At 35.3% G+C, this 19,164-nt stretch overlaps 1 protein-coding gene across 1 annotated transcript in view; it reads left to right on the top strand.

Annotated features, from left to right (window-relative positions):
- Otogl (otogelin like) overlaps positions 1 to 18,772 on the top strand; it is a 140,615-nt gene extending 121,843 nt beyond the window's left edge. Inside the window, exons 44-58 of the mRNA XM_076920159.1 lie at positions 394 to 535; positions 1,588 to 1,773; positions 2,782 to 2,994; positions 3,382 to 3,486; positions 3,738 to 3,845; positions 5,026 to 5,127; positions 5,491 to 5,595; positions 5,683 to 5,723; positions 9,781 to 9,844; positions 10,966 to 11,144; positions 11,592 to 11,696; positions 13,211 to 13,330; positions 14,399 to 14,444; positions 17,604 to 17,683; positions 18,358 to 18,772. Coding sequence (XP_076776274.1) covers positions 394 to 535; positions 1,588 to 1,773; positions 2,782 to 2,994; positions 3,382 to 3,486; positions 3,738 to 3,845; positions 5,026 to 5,127; positions 5,491 to 5,595; positions 5,683 to 5,723; positions 9,781 to 9,844; positions 10,966 to 11,144; positions 11,592 to 11,696; positions 13,211 to 13,330; positions 14,399 to 14,444; positions 17,604 to 17,683; positions 18,358 to 18,558 — 1,797 coding nt within the window. The 3' untranslated portion in view covers positions 18,559 to 18,772. The remainder of the gene's footprint in view (positions 1 to 393; positions 536 to 1,587; positions 1,774 to 2,781; positions 2,995 to 3,381; positions 3,487 to 3,737; positions 3,846 to 5,025; positions 5,128 to 5,490; positions 5,596 to 5,682; positions 5,724 to 9,780; positions 9,845 to 10,965; positions 11,145 to 11,591; positions 11,697 to 13,210; positions 13,331 to 14,398; positions 14,445 to 17,603; positions 17,684 to 18,357) is intronic.
- Positions 18,773 to 19,164: the final 392 nt, after the last annotated feature.

The raw sequence follows: 19,164 nt of genomic DNA, 5'->3' as shown, positions 1-19,164 counted from the left end.
AACAAGACACACATATACTTCTTATTATTCAAATCTACTTTAAAGCCATTATCAGTTCATTTTCCTTTTCAAAGTTTATTTTGTCATAGCAAAAATGCTTATTTTGAAAAATTGAGATTTAGGAGGAACCTTAGTGACATTAATATACTACTCTGATTATTTTAACTTTTTCTGAAGCAGAGTATCACTATATAGGCCTGGCTAACTTGAGTTGCTATGTAGACCAGGTTGGCTTCAAACTTGTATCAATCTTCTTGACTCTGCATCCCATGCCCTGGCAACCCAAAGACATGCTCTTTCTGGTTTGTCAAATGGTTTTGGGTTAACTCAGAGTCTTTGAGAAGGTAAAAAAAAAAATAGCATAATTCATTATATGGTAAAATACATCTCTAGGTTTCACCAAGGGACTTTTGTGAAAAAATGTGGATCAACTACACCTACTTCTGGAGCTATGAATGTGATGCACTCTCTGCATATGTGGCTCTGTGCAACAAGTTTGATATCTGCATTCAGTGGCGCACACCTGACTATTGCCGTGAGTTAACTCTAGCACAACGAGGACTTCTAACCATTATAGAACTTCTCCTCTTTACAATTCTTTCTTCCTCTCGTCTTTTGTCACAAATAACTTAGTAAATCTAAAGTGAGCAGATGAAAGGAAAATGACACGGTGCACGTGGTGTCTCCAAGCTTTAGACATAAGAAGGAATCCATTTCTGTGTGTCATTCTCTTGTCTGCTGTGTTACCAGAGGACTCTCCATTTCTGATTTATCATGAATATCTACCATCTCCAGTTTCATTAGATGCTGTGAGATTGTCCGCCATTAAGATCATACCCATTTATATCATCTTCCACAAGCTGAGCATTCATTTGTAAACAGTATGACTTTTTAAGAACAGTGGAAATTGACACAAGTTTTCTAAAACATCATTTAGAAACTGCTCAGCAGTAAATGACGGAGCCTCTATTGGAAGCATTTTTTGGGGGGTTTTTTTTGGAGTTGATTTGAATAACATATTTAAGGAGTGTTTCTGTGTTTATTCTGTAGAGAAATAATATGTCCTCTGGCTGCATGGAGCAGCAACTTTGTAATAGTTAACTCTACATTTGTGTGAAAGTGACTTGGACTGAATATTGGTTATATATATATATATATATATATATATATATATGTGTGTGTGTATATATTGAGAATATATATAGGGAATATATATGTATAGGGAATATATAGATATATAGATATATATGGAGTATATATACTATATATTGGGAATATATATAGGGAATATATGTATATACACATATATGTGTATATATATATAGGGATATATATACTATATATTGGAAAAATATATATAATATATATATATATCAATTAAATAAATACTTTCTACTGCAACATTAAATACTATCTAGATACTTGAAGGATGCCTTTATTTGTGCTTATGTAGTAAATGAAAAACAGTTTTTAAAGAAACTAAAACATGTCGAATTTCTCTCTCTAATAGAGGCTGACCTCTCTCTCAACCAGAATTTATATAGATTACCTTGGTTATTAAAAAATTTTGTCTTTTATTGTCTATAGCTCTGAGCTGCCCAGAGGGAAAGGAATATCAGCCCTGTGTGAGACCATGTGAAGCAAGAACATGTCTCAACAAGTGGTTCTACGGACACTCCTCATGTCTGAATGTGAGAGAAGACTGTGTGTGCAAGGATGGGACTATTCTTCACCGGCCAGACAAAACTCTATGCATCCCAGAGCAAGAATGTGGTAAGGCCCAGAGCAGAAAATGGTTGCTAGTGATGCAACAATCACACATATATAATATCTTTCAGATATTAGAGGTATATGTTGACAGAAATTAATCAAAGATGACCTAGGCATTGAAAAGAAACAAAACCATAGTTTGCTTTTAATATCACTTCAGTTGGAGTTAAAATTAGGATCTTTTGTGATGATGGTCTTCAATCTTTATGTGTGTGTGTGTGTATTAATAACTAGGAAAAAACAAGGTTTATTAAGAATTAAAGTACTTTGTGGGATCAATTTAATTATTTTGTGTAGAGAACCACTTTTGTCTCTGTTACTCTGAGGCTTTGTATCAGTAAAATGAAGAAATTAATGGTACTTAGTCCTGAAGGTTAGAACAGAGAGACAAAATGTAATTTTAAAGAAGCACTTTGTGCATACAGTGCCCTGAGAAAATGAGAACGCAGAAAATGGTAGATAGCATTATGATGTAGGGAAAACACTTGAGTACTCTAAGTTCAGGTTCAAGTTAATTTTAGCACATTATCTTCATAGTTGTGGCAGGTTTAAAAAGCATAGAATTCTGGAAGTTGTAACACAGCACTTTGCCAGTCACATGCGTCTTAATTATGACAAGAAGAAAAATAATTTTGTTAATAATTAAATGGAACAACAGGTAGATTAGAAATATGAAGACACTTTCAGAAACAAAATTTTCCGCTGCCAGTAAGGAAATTGACTGTGGAAGGTTGTAGAAGAAATAATAATATTTTCTGCGGACTTTGATTAAACATTAACTTTGGTTAAAGAAAATTACAATGTATTAGCTGAAAAAAGAAAAAAGAGACTCTGATAAAATATAGATTCATGACTTGTTGGATCAAGTCATTGTCAAAAAAAAAAAAAAAAAAAAAACAAAACAACCCACTCTGACTTGGCTTGCTTTAGTGCACAGTTGTAAATGAATTAACATTGCTGTTTTTTTTTTTTTTTTTTTTTTTTTTTTTTTTTTTTTTTTTTTTTTTAAAGTATGCACTGACAGTGAAGATCACCCGCGCCATGCTGGGGAGATTTGGAATGGTGGCATTGATCAGTGTGCCCTTTACAAATGTTTAGAGGATGGAAGAATTATTCCTATAGAGCCTATCTGTGTTGAAGAGCCTTCCCCCATCTGTGAACGAGAAGCTGAAGTGGTCATAGGCATTGTTGATAAGCTGACCTGCTGTTCTAAAGAAGTCTGTGGTATGTATGCAAACTAGAGCCATGTAGATGAGCATGGTACTCAGTCTGAAAAACATGTTCTGGGTAACAAAGCAATACTTCCACAAATGACATTTTTTCCCCCAAAACAAGTTGTGTGAATACATGTAAAGACAACTTGCCAGTAAATATTAATAATACACAGCAACATAGAACAAAAGGCAGAACTCTGAATCTCTGACTTGTGACCATAAGGGATGCAAGAAAATTTCAGAGAATACTTGGAACAGATGCTTTCCATCTACCTCCAAGTTTGGGGCTGGATGGGCTTCATTGCAGAGTGAGAACATGTTTGGCAGAGCCAGTCGTCCACTCTGTGTTGCTCAGTTGCACTCAGTAGAACTGTAACACTCTGCTGTTTATTTCTAGGTTGTGACATGACTTTGTGTGACAGGACCATCCCGATCTGCACAACTAGCCAGAAGTTGATCATTGGCTATAGTGCACTTTCTTGTTGCCCACAGTATAAATGTGGTAAGTTAATCTATTAGGGAAATTAAAGCTAGCTATCTACACTGAATCACTGATTAGACCCTCTTCCAGTGGGTATCTAAGGATGCATTTTTTTTTTATCATAAAAGGTTGTGAAGTTGCTAATTCCTAAAAATGCCTTTATGTTAAGATTAGCACCCAATTCAAATAGAAAAGTCAATGGTATTACCTTATTTGAATTCATTTTATTGTCTCCCTCTTACAAATTTTCAAACATAATTGTGATTCTACAGAATGTGATACATTGAGATGTCCCAATATTTCAACACCAGTTTGCAGAGACGACCAGTTTGTGCTTCAAGTTCAACAAGGAGAACCTTGCTGTTTCTACCCCTCCTGTGGTGAGTACTCTCAAGATAAGTTCCAGTAAGAAGGGTAAGGATATTGGGAACGACTGTTTGCTGTGAATTTCATGGGACTTTTGGCAAGTAGCATTATGTCATATAGTAAGAATTGAACTGAACATGAAGGGTCGAAAGCTGAGTACATTGTAAATAACTCTAAATACTATGACAGCCCGTACTTACTCCATCTACAAAACTCTCAGTACCTGTCCAACCATGATCAAAATAATGGAATCAAGACTTTCTTTAATGTGGCAAACATCTATACTTTTAAAAAAGAAAGCTTAGCATGGGCTTTTCTAGAAGACTAGAATAATGCACTGTACTAAGACACACAATACCATAATAAAACTTATTTTCCACATATCACCTGTGAGCTATTATGGTCCCTAGAGAGGATAGGAGTATTAAAAAAATCATCTAGGATGTAGCCAGCAGAGAGTATTCTGTTTGATGAACTAGAGAGTGAATAAAAGAACTCTGCCCCTCCCACAGCCCTGCCTCCAACTCAAGTGAATTATCATACCAGGTATCAGAAGACATCTCCTAGAATTCCTTTATAAAAATTCCATGACTGTAAATGGGTAGATTAAGTTTGAACAATGATATAGGGACAAGTACAGATGCTCAAGAGGAAGAAGAGATGGGACCTCTATCAGTTCTCTGTTCTAGTGTGCTTCTGTTTCTCATTTGCATTCCATAGAAAGAGATTTTTATTAACCAGACATGAGTTTTCCCACAGAGTAGCTGGATGGGGCCCTTTATTAACAGCCTCTGTAAGAACTCTGTGGATAAGTCACTTGTCAGAGTCATTCAGAAATTTTTCAGATCTGGGAGGGATGACTGGACAAGTTTCTGGTGCACTATTCAACCATAAGTGAGATTAATCAATGAAAGAAAAATAATTAAAGTTAGTAAATTAATCAATGGCATTTTGCTTTCAATAAGAATAAATTATTTTGCAGGTAAATGGCTTATATTTTGGATAGATGTCATCTTTTGCATTGTACTTAGGAAGCATAAAGTTGTACACTTAGGCAATAAAGAGCTATGCGTTATTTTCCTCCTTCTCAACAAAGCATATTATACTCTATTTTGATTTGGATTATAATCTGAATTAATCCTTAATTTGATTTTAGCATAGTGTGACTTTGGTTTTTGTTTTTTTCACCTTTAGTTTGTAAGACATGTACTGAACCGACTCCACAATGTACAGATGGGGAATTCCTCACAGTTAATCTCAATACTACACATTTATGTTGTCCTGAGTACTACTGTGGTAAGCCCAGTTTTAAATATTTACATGCTTATAAAACATTTAAATGTGTCTATGAATGGTCCACAAAGAGTTGGGTATTTAAGAAGTCTGGTGCATATTAGTGGCACTGTTAATGCAGATCCCCTTGTCCGGGGTCTTCTTTAGATGACCTAAGCCAGATAGCTCAGTTACCCTGATTAAATAGGCATTCATGCTCTCCTCAAGTGGACTTGGCAGGTGGGAGGGGCAAAGTGCAACCACTGGGATGTGGGAGGAGCAACCGCTGGGAGCTAGAAACTCTGCACACCTTGGAAATGGCAGCTAACTAATGAGGACAGGCAAGTCCACAAGAGTCATCTTTACCCATTTGATTTTCCTTCCTAGTTTGTGAGCCAGATCTTTGTCCTCGACCATCACTCGAGTGTGCAATAGATATGAATCTGGTGAAAGAATATGTATCTGGACAATGTTGCCCAAACTGGCGCTGTGGTAACTCATTTTCTATCTCAATGTTTTGTAATAACGAGTTGATGTATTCTAAGTCAGGTAACCATGTTGGTTCTCTGCTTTTTCTAGAATGCAACTGTGAAAATCTTGTCATGCCAACTTGTGAAGTGGTAAGAATGTGCATTTTAAGTTTCCTTATTGTATTGTTCAAATCAGTATCTTCTCCCTTTATCTGCCCCATATCTGAACTTTACAAAGTTAATCGAATTTTCCTAGTTATGTTATGTTGACAGAGACTCAACTAACCATATTTCATGATAGTTAAACCTTTTATACTTTATTTAACAAAGTGGACTTTCATGGTGTTATGCATCTTTAATCCCAGTAATTGTGAGGCAGAGGCAGGTAGATCTCTGGGAATTTGAAACCAGCATATCTACATGGTAAGTTCCAGGCCAAATAGGGTTACAGAGTAAGATCTGCCAAAAAAGTGATTCATAAAATAATACATAATTATTTAATATACAATTTAATCTAATATTATATTACTGAAGATCCTTAAAATGAAGCAGAATATTCTTTTAAAAAATCCACTATTTTAATATTGAAAGGCATCTCAAGTAACTCTTCCAGACAGTGTACTTCCAATATGTGTTTTACACAGGAAAATTAGGTATAAATATCCATAACTATGTAAAGAGAAATATTTCAAGGATTTAATAGTCTTAAATAACAGGGGTGACTGATGGTAACTATTAATGGAGTGTGACTAATAGTGCTTTATATATCTTTTTATCAAACATCTACCTTCATCTTATGCTATTAGGCTTAGAAAAGAAGATATATCTCTGTCATCATTTCTTAGAACAGAAAATGTCTTCCAAAAAGACATTCTTACATTTCTATTTCCTCTTTTGATTAATGTGTACTTCCAGAAAGCCCATTCAGACATCCAAGATCCATGCTCTTTTGGGAAAACAATGAGGCATAGTATCAGAATGGATTTCCTCTTTGCACATCACTCTTCTTATCAGTCATTTAACTTTATACTTGCTCAGGTGATATTATCTGTGGTTTACAGAGGATGCTGAAGATTTCGAATAACTTTTATAGTAATTGCTTTTTTCATACCCAAATGCCTGAAAAGAGTCAATTTAAGAAAAGACTTGACTTCAACCTTCAGCAGATATGGTCCATGATGTGGGGAAGGTAAATCAGCAGGAGGGTGAGGGGCTGGTCACATTGTATCTGCAGATAGGGAGCAGAGAGGGATGGATGCTGGTGATCAGCTGTTTCCCTCCATTTTTCTTTATTATTCAGTCTGTGACAGATTTCATGGCCTAGTACTGCTTTCATGAAAGGTGTGCCTTCCATTCTTGGTTAAACTTACTAGAAATACCCTCATAAGCAAGCCCAGAGCTGTGTCTCCTAACAGATTTTTAGATCTGGTCATTTTCACAATGAAGATTCACTATCACAGATTTCTTACAAGTGTTCATCTGAGTTATGTTTGCATTCCATGCACATGGAATAGGGTCATGACATTTCCATCACTCAAGTCTTACTTCACACCAAATCTTCATGAACTGGACTTTTAGCTCACTTCATAAATAAGAAAGTTGAGGTCTACAAAGGTAAATGATGGTTGAAGTCAGGATTAGAACGGTGTGTGTGGGTGCTAGTGTGTGTACTGGGTCCTTGGCCTGTACCCCAATAGCCAACAGAACATCTCAGATTAGATCTGGGGAATTCCAGTTATTGGGGAGCCTCATTCAGAGCTTCTTTGCTAGCCTTGAAGACACTTAATCAACATTTGTTTTCAGTTTAGTGTAAACGAGTACTACAATGAGAATGACTTCAGTTCCCATTTGAAAAAGTTGGGTTATAACACATAATGAAAGAATAGGAGATATGAGAACCACCATATGCTGCTTGTGGTGATGTAAACTGGTGTACACACTTTCAGTAACAGTGTAAGAGTTCACTCGGTTAGGCAGAGTTAGACTTGCTCCAACAAGAGAGGAATGGCACATAGAAAATGATGTTCTTGAATGTCATAATAGTCAAAGAGTGGAAACAACCCAAGGTGGTAGAGTTTTCTACTAACCTTAAAGAATAATGATATTTATGCAGGAGCACAACATCTTATTGAATGGTGGGCACACTTTCAGTAATGTTAAGAACTGGTTAATTATATATACAATACATGTACATATACACATACACATTACACATATATACACATATACATACATATATGTGTGTATATATATATGTATATATCTCTATCCATCTATCTATCTATCTGTCTGTCTGTCTGTCTGTCTGTCTGTCTATCCATTCATATATCTATCCATCCATCTATCCATCCATCCATCTATCTATCTCTCCTGTTGGTGAAGTTGGGTACTTAAGAGATAAAGCTACAAGTAAATATGTGAGCATGGTCTCAAAAGACATAGACAAAAAATAGGAATATTATAGAACTAAAAGTTGAGCTTTAGGAGACAGTGTGCCTAATTATGACTTTGATTATTAGAAATGAAATATGCAGTGAATGACCTGCACAGAAACATCAGGCAGATCCCTTATTTCAACATCAGAGTATGTAGGGAGTCACGGCGAGCAGTGACAACATTCGCCATTACAAGATGGCGCTGGCATCCGGTTCTCCCACAAGTAAACAACTAAACTGCGCAGGTGCAAGAGGCGAAAGCACGCCAAGTCACTGCCCATCCCGGGGCGTAATATGGGGTGATGAGTGAGCAGCCAATCAGAAGTGAACACGCCACTCTAGGGTGCATATAAGCAGTGCCTTTTCTGGGCTTGGGGTCTTCCGCTTCAGCTGATACAAGAATAAAGCCTCACTGTAGTAACTACCCGAACACTGCCTCCCGTGTCTCTCTTGCGGGCGAGGGGACTCAGACGGGGCGCGGAACAAGAGTACCATTTGCACTGGTAGAATTTGATTAACTGTTTTTTTTTTTAATTCCATTAGAAGATTTTTATTTCCAATCTTGTTGGCATTGTCTCTGGATTAAAGTCATAAAGCAGCAAATGAATTAACACTTATGAAAGTACAATTTATAAAGCACCATAAAATGTAACGTATTAGCTCATTGGAACAAATAACTATAAGCTAGTGGTATAAATTTAGCAGAATAAATTCTTCATCTGAAGAATCAAATTCTTTTTATTAATACGTGTTTTATGAAGATTAAAGGCACTGTGGAAGAGGAAATGCTTACAAGCAAGTACTTGAAGATTTAAACCTAGTCCTGTGATTGCTTAAAGGATGATAAATCATTTCTAACAGCGTGAGGGTTAAGCCTCAGTCATGAGAAAAGTTTACCAATAGCTACAGGTTACACAGTACTCAAGGTGTGTGGAGGGGGTGTACCACCTCAATCCTGACCTCATTATACACACTGTCCAAAATTTCTTTTCCACAAAACTAAGTGGCCAGTGGTTTCATTATATCTGTTTTGTGGATGAGGAAAACCAGGCACAGATTGGTAAATTCCAGTGTAATTGTCTGGATAATTAGTAAAGAGTGAGTCAAGTTCTACATGCTGTAATCTTACTACTCCTGAGTTGCAGTTTAGACACTGCCCTAGACTCACTGATCTGCCCTTTAGAATCTCAGGATCAACAACTTTGATAGATAAGGAAATTGGAGTACAAAGAGATTGAATAGCCTGTGCTGGGGAGATGGTGCAGTGGTTAACTTCACCTCACAAGTGTAAAGCCCAGAGTTAGGAAACAGAGCACCTATGTAGAATGCCAGGAAGACACCTCACCCACACTCCCGGCACATAAGGACAAAGACAGATCTCCAGGGCAAGCTGTCTATCTAGACGAGCTGGACGGATGAGCTCTGAGGAGACGTGAGATACCTTGCCTCGTATGTAAGATGGAGTGGGGTCAAAGGAGATACCTGTGGCCCTCTGGTTTCAACATGCATGCACATTCTCATTCATGCACATAAGACATAGACATACACACACCCCTACATACAAACATGCATACACACCTACTCCCATGTAAGTGTTGAGTGATCCACAATTATGTTTTTATACTGATTTTTTCCTGAGTGACCTGCAAACTGAATTCTACTCACTAGCAGGTTGGTGACGTGTCTCCATTAAGTGTCTACTAGAGCCACTATTTATAATGTTTATTCTCAAAATGAGCGTGATTAGTCACATGATAATTTCTTTCTAATAGGGAGAATTTGCCACAATCAATCAAAACTTTCAGACTGTCTGTGGATGTGTACAGTATCTCTGTGGTAAATATTTTTAAAAATACTTTTAAAATAACACATGCTTATTAATAACGTCTGTTGTCTAGCGTTTGTGTATTTAAACATTATTTTCTTTGAAAAATATGACATAGTAATTCAATTGTGAACATTCTTTAAACAACTATTTTTTTTCATAATATCTCAAAACTATCTGAGAAATTTGATAGAAAGATTTTTGATAAAAAGGGAAAAGGAATTATTTTCACTATCGTGCTTTTAAGAGGACATTAGAATTTTTTCCACATCACTTTAAAACATGTTATCTAAAATTGTGAGAATATTTCTTGTCCATTGTGTTATTGTTGCGGGAAGTATTAAATCCCACCAGCAGTTCTGGAGCTACTGCCGGCACGCGGCGGGCCAAAATCTCTCCACACAGCTCCTTAAGGTCCCACTGGTGGGTCACTACCACCGAGTGCTTCAGTATTATCATTTAAAAGCAAGAAATATTAGGTTTTCATACTATGTATTAGTGCTACATAGAATGTAGAATATTTCTTCAACAGGTTAAAATGCCTTAAAATTTTTTATGTGCAAATTAAAAGAGAACCTCAGGGTTAGGTGCAAAGAGAGCTTCTGGCCTAGGTCTAGCCCCCTCCCAGCCTGCTCTAATATGCCACAGTTAATTTCTATTAACATAGTAATCATTGAAGTTACGAAATGTTACAGAATCCCACCATGAAGGGTACCATTATTATTGAATTAGATGTTATATCAATCTAGTAGTCAAAATCTATCTCTGGAGAAGGGGCAGCAATACTTTGCTCATCTCTGGGACCTCCTACTTCTAGAAGTTGCTATAAGATATATCTCTTGAAACATGTTAAGTGATTTTACATATATATATTATACACATAATATATATATATATATATGTTATATACTACACACTAAGGGATATCTGTGCTATTGATGTTGTTAAATCAATTCTTGCATTGCTAGAAATATGTAATATCTTACTTGATCTTGAAAATTTGGCTCATCATAATGAAAATATAGTTATTAATATAAGTTGTATCTATTGATTGGTAAATACAAAAGACAACATTGTGGGGTTTTAAAATATTTATTTATTTATTTATTTATTTATTTATTATTTATTCTAGAAAAAGATGAGGTGTGTGTGTTTCAAGAAGTATCAGTATTGAATCCTGGCCAATCTCTAATAAAATATTTGGAAGAGGACTTTTGTTATACAATCGAATGCCTGGATGAAAAAGATAACTACACAGACTTTCATACTTTGAATGTTACAATGGTGAACTGTTCAAAAGACTGCGATGTTGTAAGTGTTGTTACACGTTGCTCTTGAGGCCCAGTGAGTTGAAAATTTTCAGCTAGAGAATTTGAACTTGTAAATACTTTACGACTTCAACACTTGACTCTCTCTTAACACTCTATTATTTTATGAGCTGCGCCTTTAATGCAGACACCCACTTTACTTCGAATGATCTTGAATTTCCAGAGTTGCCATGTACAGCTTTCTTGTTTGGTTGACCTATGATTGTTGCACCTGCTTGATAAATGTTGACTAGAAGAGGTCAACCTGTACTTCATTTCTAAGTTGGCTATTTACCGGAAATTATTCTTTGAAGTCCTTCATCTTGAACTTCAGGAGTGCTTACAGATGTTCAGAGAGAACGTGTTAGAGTTGAAAAACACCTTCAGGACTAATGCACTAAAATGCTTATGTTGCTGTGTGGCTAATACAATGCCTTTATATTTTATTCAGCACCAAGTATACATTGCATCCTCCAGTGATTATGATTGCTGTGGGACATGTAGAAATATATCCTGCAAATTTCATATGGAAAATGGCACATCAGTTATATATGAGGTATGGATTTTTATTTCCTAAACCATGTCCTATGGACAGTAACCCTCTGTGGCACTTTCTCAAGGTGATATTCTTGAATCACATTAGAAAATGTCACCTGTCACACATCTGCATACGTTACACACCCATTCACAATGTATACCTCTTCATACATTAATACAGTTTGTTATATTTTAAATTTTTTGAGAGTTTTTTTTGATAATTTTGTAAAAGTTTTTTTAAATTGCTTCCTATGGTAATTTTAAAATGGACTTTCACATTTTTCTGGATATAAAAAATGAGATCCAGGAAAAACTGGTACCTAATTATTTATGAAGATAGTAAAAATTCCTATTCTCATGGAGCTGTTAAATTTTGGTTTTGACTTATTTTTGATATTACTATCTTATAAATGTATTATTGTTGTTGTTTTTGTTGTTTTGAGACAGGGTCTCTCTGTGTAACAGCTCTGGTTGTCCTGGATTTACTTTGTAGACTAGGCTGTCCTTGAACTCACAGAGATGTGACTGCTTGTTTCCCAAGTGCTTGGACTAAAGTTGTACCATTATTCCTGGCTAAACTTAAAGATTGTTGATGGGGGTTCTTGGAAGATATCCAGCTAATCATAAATTGAGATAGGACCTAGAACAGTGCTTCCCAACCTTTCTAATGCTGCAACCCTTTAATACTGTTTCTCATGTTGTGGTACCCACCCCAACCATAAAACTACTTTGTGCTACTTCCTAACTGTAATTTTGCCACTATTATGAATTGTAGCAACCCACATGTTGAGAACCACTGACCCAGAGCAAAGAACGTGATTTGGTTCATCTTAATTTTTATCCTTCTATAAGAGATCTTCAAGGAAGAGTTTATACTTTTAAATTATAGCTATAGCTAAACAAGCATCATTATGTTGATGGTTTCTTTTAAACCTGACAACAAGGGAGTAAGAGGCAATAAAACAAATGTTGTGGGCGGTGGTTTGTTGTTCTGTTACTAGTGAAGAATATCAGAGTGAGATATTTGACTGTTAGATGATCACCTAGTAGAAATAGTTACCTATGTACTATTTTCCTTCTGGGTGCTTTATTTAGTATTAACATCTCATTTCCATTATGAAGCCAAACATGTATTCTGAGTGTGTGTGTGTGTGTGTGTATGTGTGTATGTGTGTGTGTGAGCATGAGCACACATGTGTGAATGCATATCTTGTGTGCATACATACTTGTGTGAATGCATGTGCATGTGTGTGTATGTCTATATGTGTTTGTGTGTATATGCATGCATGCATGAATGCATGGGTGAATATGTGTGTGTGGGCGTGTGTGTGTGTACATTTGTGTGTATGTGTCTGTTTATTTGGTGTAATTTTGAAATACAATTGGGGACATTTTCAGATGGCATGCTAATATTCCAAGAAGCTCTTTATCTGGTATTGGATTTGGTTAAACCAAGATTTAATTAATTTAAGGGTTCTAAGTAATATAACAGATCTTGGTAAGTATAGCAGTAACTTTCTCTTTTACTCTTAGGAGGGGAGCACCTGGCACTATAACTGCAGCACGTACGAATGTGTTAATACCGATGAGGGAGCAAAGATTCTAAACTACAGCATGGTTTGCCCTCCTTTTAATGAGACTGAATGCAAACTGGTTTGTACTTTGTTACATGTGAAAATTCTGTATTAACTGTAATCTAGAAAGTACACATTAATATGTTTTCTAAGGTCCTGCAGACACTGTGCCTTTTCTCTGGTATAGTTCTTTAGTTTGCTATTTTGGGTTCAAATTTGACTCCTGTAGAATGGATAATTTGCTGTCTCTGGGTTTTTATATGTATATTCAAGGATAATTGAAGACGCCTCTGGTCAGTAAATCCAAGCTTCCTTTAATGTAGATAGAATGGTACTTAATTGAGTTTTTCCTTTTTCTCTTAGACAAACACATCGATTTATTGTGTCATTAATGCATCCACATCTAGTGACATTTACCTTGTTTCTCTGATACAGGCCCCTGGAGAACTTAGTGTTTTTCTCAGATTCTATTGTTTTGCTCCATTTTATCTTCTATTTTCTCAGAGAAAAATCTACCAAGAGAGATTTTTAAAGTGCTATGATTTTTATTTTAAAACAATCTCTTTCCAGTGTTAGTTACTTAGACGAAAAGTATGAATAATGAATTTATGAGATTTGATGAATAATGGGATTTATTCTGTTGCATAGAAAAATAACGTGGCCCCCTGTACTTATAGCCTCTGATAATGGTACCTTGTAAGCTATCACATGCACTAAAGTCATATTTAAGTTCTGGAAAGTGGGGTTTGTTTGAAAAATAAAAATTTCTCAAAGAAAAATGGCCATTTTAACATTTATGTTATTTAGAAATTTAATTCATCTAATTAATATAGTTTAAGTTATTTTTAGAGTTGAAAATGACATCTAGTTGGAATTCATTATTTTATTATCTTAAAAATATGTGGAGCATTGTAAAAGTATTCCTTAAGTAGCATTTTTTTCTTCTTTTAGAATTAAGGAAGAGACCACTCAGCTTTTAACAAGATATCTTGTCTCTAAGAAATTATTAGGAATTATTAACATTTAATTGTTTTTCTAGAAAGCTTTGTGGTAGGTGATAAAATATTGTGAGTGCTGGCTTTTAATTTCAAGAGGAAATGGATAAATACTGTATTTTTTTTTCCTTTTACCTGTTTTCTCTTCCCAGAATGAAGGGATTGTAAAGCTTTATAATGAAGGCTGTTGCAAGATCTGTAAGTGAGGCTATAATCCATGCAGTGATAGACTATCTTTCGTGGCTTGTATGGTTGTTGTGTTCTTCTGTCTGTTCCTAAGATATACTTCATGAAATCTGCCATTTAAATGCTTTTGTGATGTGTGGTTGATATTCCTGTAATCCAACCTTTATATTGTGTGACATATATAAACACTTTTATTGTTGTTGTTGTTTTTTTTGTTGTTGTTGTTTTTTTTTTTTTTTGGTTTTTTTTTTTGTTTTTCGAGACAGGGTTTCTCTGTGTAGTCCTGGCTGTCCTGGAACTCACTCTGTAGACCAGACCAGACTGGCCTCGAACTCAGAAATCTGCCTGTCTCTCTGCCTCCCAAATGCTGGGATTAAAGGCATGCGCCACTACGCCCGGCAACACTTTTAGTTAGATAAATTTTTATTTCATTTTTTGGATGTTTTATTATTGTGGCATTTTCTAAAAATCATAGCCTAAAATTTCCCATAAAATTCAAATCATATTATGTGTATGGGTGTTTTACCTGCATATGTGTCTGAGTACCATTTGCATGCGGTACCTCATTGTAGAGGCAAGAAGAGGGGAGGGTATCAGATTCTCTGAAACTGGAGTTACAGAAGGCTGTGGGCCATCATGTGGGTGCTGGCAATCAAATCCCAAGTCCTCTGGAAGGACAGCAAGTCATCTTAATATTTGAGTTATGTAACCAGCTTCTAAAATAGTATTTTAATGGATTTGAATTTCAAAGTCACTACGGCCTACTTTGATTGGAATATGCTCAACTACACAAACTTAAGTAGATTATGACAAAGTGATATTGAGATACCAATGTGGATATATAGAAGATTATAGTATTTTCAGACCTTTTGAATGAATCTATAAGTCTGTATTTCTGGGAAATGCCAAGAATGAATTATATTTAAGTCCTATATTTATAAATGCTCGTAGTATTTAGTTAAATATATATAATGTACTTTATATTTGTTCTAATTATGTTTATTTTGTGGTGATGTTGAGTGTGTGTGTTTCTCAAAATTTCCCTTTTTTATAATGGCCAGTCATATTGCATTATAGTCTACATATTGATCTCATTCTCATCTGATTTCCTTGATAAAGGCCTTATGAGCAAACAAAAATCACATTCTACAGCTCTACTGAATACAGGAAGATTTGAGGGACACAACTGAATTGACAAGAACTGTATTGACCGGGCATTGGGAATACAGTAACTACATTTTAGTTACTAGAATCTGATGAAACATCCACTAATATTTTTTCTTCATCGAAAATAAACTATTTTTTCAGTATTCTCTGAATGCCATGAGAGCTGATGTTTTTCGATTATCTATTGTATCAGGAAAACAGGAATTAAATTTAGCAGTAGAATCTAAAAGGCTTGTATTTATATATTCTTACTTATTCCTTTGACAGCTTTGGAGTCTAAACTCTCCTTTAGATAACAGAGAGAGGCACAGTCATATTCAAAGCCAAAGCCATTGTAATTGTCCCCATAATACAAGCCCATGATAATTAATAGACAACTTAGTGTGTTTATTTTCTGAGGGCAAACAGGGGAGGAAATGGGTGATTAAGAGGATGTAGGATACACTAGTATCCCTCTGCCTGTTTAGACATGACCACATCTAGTCCATGAAGGAAGGTGTAGCTTCCTGAAATAATTAGGAAATCAAGCTTCAGAGTAGGAGATCCCACTGGACAATAATGGATATAGGCCCACCATAGTTCATTTCTGCTGAGCTCTTCACGTTGCAGAACAATGACAAACTGCTTTGCTTTCTCATTTCTGCTGTGTTAGGGAATGTGAAGTAGTTTATGCATTGACATTAGGGAACCTTTCTCACAGGTTGAGATTCTGAATGACCAGGTTATGTGGCGGAGATTGTGGAGTTCAGATACTACCATGAGTGCTGTGATCAAGAAAATATACTACAAAGAAATCTGTGAGAAATACATAGGACATATTTCTAGGAACAAAATATTCAATTAACCAACAATGAATAATATTATTCCGGATGCTTATTGAATTAGTTTTTCTTTGACAAGGGCAGTTTAATTTCAGTCAGTCTTAGCTACTCAGATCTCCTTGAACCATAGTAGCTTAATTTTACCTGTTGGAATTTCATGTCAGCAGGTAGTTTTATTAAGACTATTATGGATAAAGTCATATGAAAATTGATAATGTAATTCTACCATTCCATAAGTAAGTATACAGAACAGAATAAGTCAATGATTTCCCTAAAGTGACAAAGCAAGTCAGTGGCAGAGTGAGGTAAGAATCCTGGCATTGCTGTCCTGATTCATACTTAATTCACTATCAAAAATTGGTTAAATACACATCTCTGGGTATATTATAATGTAATACTCAGTTGCACATTGGCGCATAGAACTGTGTCATGAATTATTATAAAGTGTTTTTGAAATTTGAAATTAAAGAGGACATTTCAGAGCCATAGAATAAAGCATGAATCATTCATGCATTACAATAATGCTGACAAGTAATTAAAATTTTATACTTAGCATATTAATGAATACTTATAAGCTGTGTTTCATTTTTATTTAAAAATTGTGTTAATCAATTATTTTTACATATTACATATTTACATGTATTTGAATCTAAAAGTTCATTATTACACATTTGTAACATTTTGACTAATCATAATAATGATTATTCTAAGATAATGAGGCAAAAAGTAAAAATAGTTATGACTCTAGAAGGTATAAGCTATATGGAAGGAGAAAATAGATATTGCACATACAACACCTAAGAGCAGAGTTTGAAAAATAATTTTATACTGACTATATGTTTTGAATAAATGCATCATTTTTCCAATCTAATTCTATTTATTGTTAAGGAAGTATTTTGCACAGAATTTCACTATTCATTTATTATTCTTTTAAATCATTTGTAGGTATGTATATGTGTAAGCATGTTCATATGAATGTGGTCCATAGATGGACCAGAGGTGTCAGGCCCCATGGAACTGGAGTTACAGAGTTGTGAGCTATGTGATATGGATGCTGGAAACTCCATTTATCTGGAATAGCAGCAAAGACTCTTAACCACTTAAAAGTCTTTCCACCTTTTATATATTTCTATATGTATTTCTTCATCAAAAAGATGAAGAAATTATTTTCTTTTACCCCCAGGTAAACGAGAAGAAAGGATATGCCAGAAAGTGATCATTAAGTCAATCATAAAGAAACAAGACTGTGTAAGCCAGAGCTCTGTAAGTAGAAAAGTGACAGTGGTTACATAAAGAACATGTGTGTTTCTGGAGTTCTGTGGATCACCGACATGTGACAAATGAGCCGAGAAAACAATAGCATACAATACTTAACTTTAAGGGTGTTCCTGCCCTCTAATATTAAAACGTTCTATTTCTGAATTATACATTATTCTTAGCATAAGTAATCAATAGTTTTCAATGATAATTGCAATGTAGAGAGATAGGTACTCAGTCTACATGTCTTTGACTGCATTTTTGTCTTTAGCATTGTGATTTTGCTCAGGGAATGTATTCTGAGTTATTAATTTACCCCTTTTAGAATGGCACACTCAAGTCTATGCTGTAAATGCACCACAACATGACACCAGTGACAATAAAATTATTGGGCTAGGATTAAGTTATTTCATATATCTATCCAGTTATGTATGTACAAGCCATTCATTCTTTGAATTATGTAAGCATTGCGGTATTCAGTATGACCGTGTAATAACCCTTTGTTGTATGTATGAATCATGTTCTAATGTAATATTTCCATAATCTTTTATATACATAGAAGTTTGGGGAAATGAAGTGATTAAAAATAAAAGCTCTTACTGACCCCCCCTGAAGGAATCAAATAATCACCAGTATTGGCTGAATTTACAGATCTCTTTTGTCATCATCTATCCTTGCAGATTAGCGTGGCATCTTGTGATGGGAAATGCCCATCAGCTACCATATATAACATCAACGTTGAAAGTCACCTGAGGTTCTGCAAGTGCTGTCGTGAAAATGGAGTCCGGAATGTGACGGTGCCTCTGCACTGCTCAGGAAATGGCACTGAAGTTATGTACACACTCCAGGAGCCTATAGACTGCACGTGCCAGTGGAACTGAGCATTTGCATTCAAAGAACACTACACAACAGTGTCACGCCAGGCAACATCATCTTTCATAGCTATTATTTTAGGCACATGGCAGACTTATAGTCTGTAATGTGTCCTTACCACTGTTGGGATTTGACAACCTAACAGTGAGTTCAAAATATGTATAATTTTAATGGAAAAAATAGATTTGTTGTTTTATTTTAGTGAATTAAATTATTCCAAGTTGTTTAGCTGAATTGCTATCACATTTAAAATAGTAGGGTAGGACAAATTTAAGTCTTACTGTAAAGTAGAAGATTGGGCTGCAGGATGCCTTCCATTTCAGTCCCTTGTTCTGTTGTTCTTGCTAGTTTGTTTTGATTTGCAAAGTCTTCCAATGCTGTCTAACCAGGTAGACTTTAATTTCTTCCCTAGTCTTATCAATGTTATCAGTTGTAATTGGATGATGGATAACCATAGTGAGTTGTGTTTCTTAGAAACAGAACATAGACTTGTAGTAGGATGTTGGCTTAGCTAACACCTCAATGAGTATTAGGAATGCTGCTACAAATTCCTCTTTTTTTTTTTTTTTTTACACGTGACAGTACCGTAACATTGCTGGGGCTTCTACAACAAT

This window comes from Arvicanthis niloticus, chromosome 22 (genome assembly GCF_011762505.2).
Source record: "Arvicanthis niloticus isolate mArvNil1 chromosome 22, mArvNil1.pat.X, whole genome shotgun sequence".
In the NCBI taxonomy this organism is placed as follows: domain Eukaryota; kingdom Metazoa; phylum Chordata; class Mammalia; order Rodentia; family Muridae; genus Arvicanthis; species Arvicanthis niloticus.
Note: the sequence above shows the minus strand (reverse complement) of the source record. Positions and strands in the feature narration are given on the sequence as shown.